General features: G+C 43.5%; 1 protein-coding gene across 3 annotated transcripts in view; it reads right to left on the bottom strand.

Moving 5' to 3' along the window:
• PTCH1 (patched 1) overlaps positions 1-5,481 on the bottom strand; it is a 66,816-nt gene that overhangs the window by 16,852 nt on the left and 44,483 nt on the right. For all 3 annotated transcript variants that reach the window (XM_007448287.1, XM_007448289.1, XM_007448288.1), the window contains exons 15-16: positions 4,981-5,290; positions 43-185 (exon numbers count right to left, since the gene is read on the bottom strand). In XM_007448287.1, coding sequence (XP_007448349.1) covers positions 43-185; positions 4,981-5,290 — 453 coding nt within the window. The remainder of the gene's footprint in view (positions 1-42; positions 186-4,980; positions 5,291-5,481) is intronic.

The raw sequence follows: 5,481 nt of genomic DNA on the forward strand, positions 1-5,481 counted from the left end.
GACGCTCTCCGAAGCTCCCATGGTGTAAGGCGGTGAGTGTACCTGGCTGATGGTCGATGGGCTATCACGGCTGCCGGTTTGCACCAGGAGTTTGTAGGCAAGGACCCCATCATCTGATCCATTTTTGTAATTGTTTGGCATGATTCTCCCAGTTTCCCAGTCACTGTCAAATGCATCCTGAAGTCCTAGAAAAGGCAAATGTGTGTAATACGTTAGAACTCTTATCCAGAATGATCCTGGTCCTAACAGGGTGCTCTGAGGACAGCGGAGTGTTTGCCATCAACCCCGAACACTCTGTATTCTATCTGTATTTGACTTCACGTGACACTATTAGATCTTTTCCGTGAATGAACTTCCAAATTGCTGATAATCACTGCCTCAAAGGCAGAAGGGCAGAGTATTCATTTCTAGGAAACAAATACACATGTTTTACCTCAAACAGCCCCCAAACTCCCCTTCTTCTCCCCCACGACAAAAGCAAGAGGGCTGGGTGAGAAAGACACGCCAGGCCCATTCCGTGTTTCGTGCCACACCAGGTGCTAAGCCATGGGTTCTTCGATACAACCAGAAATTCCACTCAGAGCAGGGAAAACACATTCAAACTCCCAACTTCAAACAGCAACTCAGTTGCTTCTCCAGCCCTGGGTGAGTGAACATGGTTCTGTCAATTTGTTCCATCTGTCCGACTTGTGGAGCTAATACAAGCTGTGGGATCGGCTGCCAGGTTGTGTAAAGATCACAGCCGACACCTATTCACTCTGGACTGTTCTATTCCTCTCTGCCACCCTTCCTCCAAGAGGGGCTGTGGAGGAGAGAGGAGGAGGGACCCTGTGCAGGGAAATACCTCACAGGGTAAATTTGGATCAGATTGAGAACAGGAAGCCACAGGCCAATAGAAGGGGGCTCTGTGAGAACAGATGACAAACCGCAAGGCCAAGGAGGGGAAGGAAAGAGCTTTCTGGCCTCGGGGGATGGGCGCGCCCACCAGCCCACCACACACAGCTGCGCTTGGCTTCTGTAATCAAAACCATCATTACAGACCTGACGGTTTGGCTACAGCTGTAAAGAGATAAGCGTGTTGGAAGAGCAAACAGGGCCCTGGTGACCCGGCCCTCGGGTCTGAGCAATTGCTGGCTTGCACACACTCTCCTCTGACACCCCCCCTCTTCCGTCGCCCTGCTCCCCCAAACCACCTCCCACGTTGAGCTCCCAAGCCCCAGCAGCCCAGGAAGCCACATCTTCTGAACCAGATGCACGTGCACGGGTTAGACGTGGCCAGTAAGGAGGGAGGAGGGTTTGTTTCATTTCACGACACGCCCCCGTTCCCCGCAACACACAGAACTGGTTCCGTTCGTACTCAAAATGGTTAAACTCTTGGGGTTTGAAGTTGTGGGGAGAAGAGAACACAGGACTCTCTCTCTCTCTGTTCTCTCTCTCTGTCCCAACTAAATCTTCCTTCCGACATTGCTGTGGGCGTTGTTTTCACAGGAACAATTTGGGGATGAGGGCCTCGGGCTCGGTGGTGAAAGGCAGCCCTGTTCGGGAACGTGGAGTGGCCGCGGGGCCGGGCGGGGAGACCACCAGGATGGCTGCGCTCCCCTCTCACACAGACTGTTTTTCACAGCGAGGCATGCATACAACCATCAGTACTGAACAGATGTTATTTTATTACCTAAAGCCTTTTTTTCCCTGTTTTTGAAAAAAATAAACAGGAGAGAAAAAAACAACCCCTACCAGAAAAGAGGCCTGTTTTGTTTTCCTCACCATAATAGAATTTCCATCACTTTGTGGCTTGTATGACACTTTAACCCTTTCCTCTTGACCTGCTATCCTGAGGAGCAGAGCTCATGCTTACTGTGAGTGTGGGGCTGTCTAAGCATTTTACATTGATTACCCCTCGTTTAATTCTTAAAACGACCTCATGAGATAGCCTACTAGTATGATGGTTCCCACTTTACAGATGAGGCTTGGGAACGTGAAGTAACTTGAGGAAAGTCACCCAGCAGGTAAGTGCTGGAGCTAAGCTTTGAACCCAGGCAGCCTCTTCCAGAGTCAGCTGGAACCATGAATGCTCTAAATCGCCCTGAATGCACTATGGTGCCCAGGAAACAAACATCTGTTGATAGCAGAGTTAACGTGGGCACCAATGACATCTGGTGGCAAATAGGGGGCCCCAAAAATCTGAGTGCGGTTTTAAGATATTTATACTCTAAGGCTCTGGGGACACCCTAGAGTGAAAAAAGGAAAGAAAGATCTGATTTGGGGAGGTCAACCCTGTTGGCAATTCCACTCAACTCATCACCTACGCTGCTGGCCCCCTACTTGCCATTCACTCTGCTGGGGGCTTCACGATGAATGAGAAATAATCACCGACTTCACAGAAAAGTTAAGTTCTTTCATAATTAGTGTATTATTTTCTGATTAATTATCAAAAGGCTCAAGTAACAATGGTTTGGCCTAAGTGCACGCACACTATACAGTCTTGACACAAAACAAGGAACAAGGATTTGCTTCTTCCCTTGGCCAAATATTTCACATTCCAACACACACATACCGTAGGAAAGAACTGTGGCGTTTCACTTATTTTATGGCAAAACATTAAAGTTTTAGCTAGAACTTTTTCATTTAAAATATTTTATACTAGAAATTATTTTCTAGTGTGAAGTTCTGAGTTAATTATCTCAATTGCCAATTTTTCTTTGATACAGGATGCTAAAAAGAAAATGCTCATCTAAATTTTATTTGCATATTTCAGTGTGAAATATAAACAAATACCATGTGTACAGTGTGTTTTTTATCTCCAAGGTCACCTTATTTGCATGTATGCTTAAAGGTGACATCTGAGATAATTTCTGTATTACCATTATACATTTTTATGAGTAAATCCCTCCCCCTCCAAAAAAAAACTACTGGAATGTTGCTAAAGACCAATGGGATGACATGGTTTGTAATGGTCATTCCATTAAAAACTAATGAGGGTCCCATCACTCAGCAACCACACAAAGTGCTTTGAAGGAAAGCTGACTCAAGGATAGCTACTTCCTAAGAGGAAACGTTCAAAGACCAAATCAACCACTCAACAGGCCTGAAAAATGTCTAGGCAGCCGGTGGTCCCAGTATCTGGCCATCCCATGTACACTGCTCCGCTGGACCTTGGTGGAGTCAGATGCAGAGGTCTAGGGCTGGCTGGGACGCTGACCAGTGGGCATGAATGGATCTTACTTGGTCTAGGTGGGTGCTGCTCACTTAGCAAACAAACTATGATTCAAATGCACCTTTTAAAAAGATTCCCAAGTCCAACTGCTTTAGGTCTTTAAAGGGATGAAAGCATGGGGATAATTTACAATAGGCTATAAAAAGGTTAGCCCTTTGCACTGCCTGGAGACAATGCCCCTCTACCCTCTTCCAAAGCTCCGCCTAACATGCCATATTGAACATTCAAAGGAATGGCCGAAGACACTGAAATCAATTCCAGGATAACCCTTCTTTGCTCAGATACTGGCAGTGCTCTGCAGATCTCTTTGTTATTTGTGGCAAGTTATTTGCATGTCTTTGGCCAAAGGGGGAAAAATGAAAAGCAGGGAATCTCTCAACTTTCTCCTCCTCTTTTGATTCATCATCTGAAAAAAAAAAACAAAAACAAAAAAAGCCCCACTGCTTCCCAAACTACTGTAAAAAATAAGACTGGGAACAAATTCAAGTTAATCTCACGAGCATGTTAAAAAATAATGTTAATGTCATGTAGGTCTCTTTGCCTTCCTCAGAAAAAGAGGTCAAATCTGGTATACATGCACGAACAAAATTCTAGGAACATGAGTCAAAGACAGAAACTGTACTGAAGAATTTTCAATCAAATTCAAGTTGTTTACCATTTCATGCAAACTCACAGGGAAATTGGCTGCTTAATCTTTACATACAAGTGTATTGACTTAAGACCAAAAAAGGCACTTAAATCTGTGTTTAAACAAGCCTAATTAAGTGGGAAATTAAGACAATCATTTGGATAACTTAAGCCAAAAAATGTTGGGGCCATAATTATTTGGGTATTTCAGTAAGAGTATTTTTGCTTGAATTGTGTGGATAATTATCTTGATTCTCCACTTTACTTTGCATGTGTCAACACAGAATAAATGAACAGATGTTCTTAGAATCACTGAATACATTCATATTCAGTCAGCAGTTAGGAGCAAGTTTAGGCCGTCTTTCTCTCCAGTTGACTACTATTTCCTAGAAATGTTTCTAAGGGCAAGGTAAGAAGCTGAGAAGGCATTTTAAAGCAGAAATTGATTATTTATGATATACTATGAGATGTGATCAAGCAATTAAGCTTCCTTCTTATGTTAAGTCAAAAGATGGTCAAAATACGGAATTTTAAATTATATTCACCAATGACGCAAAACTACTGATGTAGTAAGTTACAATTTGGCAGTGAGTCAGCCTAGAAATTCCATTAACACTTGGATTTCACTTGGTCACCAAACCAGCCACCATTAAAAAAAAAAAAGTGTACGAGAAGCATCCAGCTCCGTATTTTATAACCTACTTTCCCATTTCCTGCTTTAAAATGCCTTTCTCAGCTTCTCACCTTGCTCTTAGAAACATTTCTAGGAAATAGTAGTCGACTGGAGACAGAGGGCCTAAAGCTGCTCCTAACTGCTGACTGAATATGGATGTATTCAGTGATTCTAAGAACATCTGTTCATTTATTCTGTGTACTCATAAATTCGGACAGAAGTTCCTGAATCAGCCATTTGAACTGTTTGCATCGTTTTACAGGTAAAAACCAGATTTGGGAGCTGCCCCATAAAGAGGCTATGTAAGAATTTTAAGCAACAATTAGAAGTCAATGAAACATGTCAGTGTTACATTATAATCTAACAGTTTAATGAAGTGAACAAAGGGAACTTGTAGAAGCTGAACACACCACAGACCAAATGGTGAATATTTACAAAGGACAAGGGCCCTCCAGCAGCATCTTACCTTGGAGCCAGTCTCTGAAGTAATGCAGCCACATTTTGGGAAGCTGTTTATTTTCTTCCAACATGACATACTTCACGTTACTGAAACTCTTATGAAGGTCGTAAAGTAAGTGCTGGATATTCGGGTAGTCGGCCTTCTGAGTGACTATATACATGTTGTAGAAAGAGAAGTATTTGAACTGTGCAGCGATAAAGTCATATTCTCTAGTTTCCCGAGGCACAATGTCTGTAAGGTCCAGCCCATCACGCACTCGGGTGGTCCCATAAAGGCTGACCCCCAGCAGGCCCAGGAAAAGGAAGATCACCACGACCTGCAACAGAATAAGGGGCCCGAGATCAGACCCGGAGGAACATAACCGACTCTCCCTTGACAAAGATGAGCTGTTTGGTTTATACCTCACTCTTACCATCACACTATCTGGATGTACAGTGTAGGGGTTGTTTTCCCAGAGGAAAAAACATAAAATCATGGTAATCGCGTTTTTTTTTTTTTTTTTTTTGG

Source organism: Lipotes vexillifer, unplaced genomic scaffold, assembly GCF_000442215.2.
Source record: "Lipotes vexillifer unplaced genomic scaffold, Lipotes_vexillifer_v1.1 scaffold252, whole genome shotgun sequence".
Taxonomy (NCBI): domain Eukaryota; kingdom Metazoa; phylum Chordata; class Mammalia; order Artiodactyla; family Lipotidae; genus Lipotes; species Lipotes vexillifer.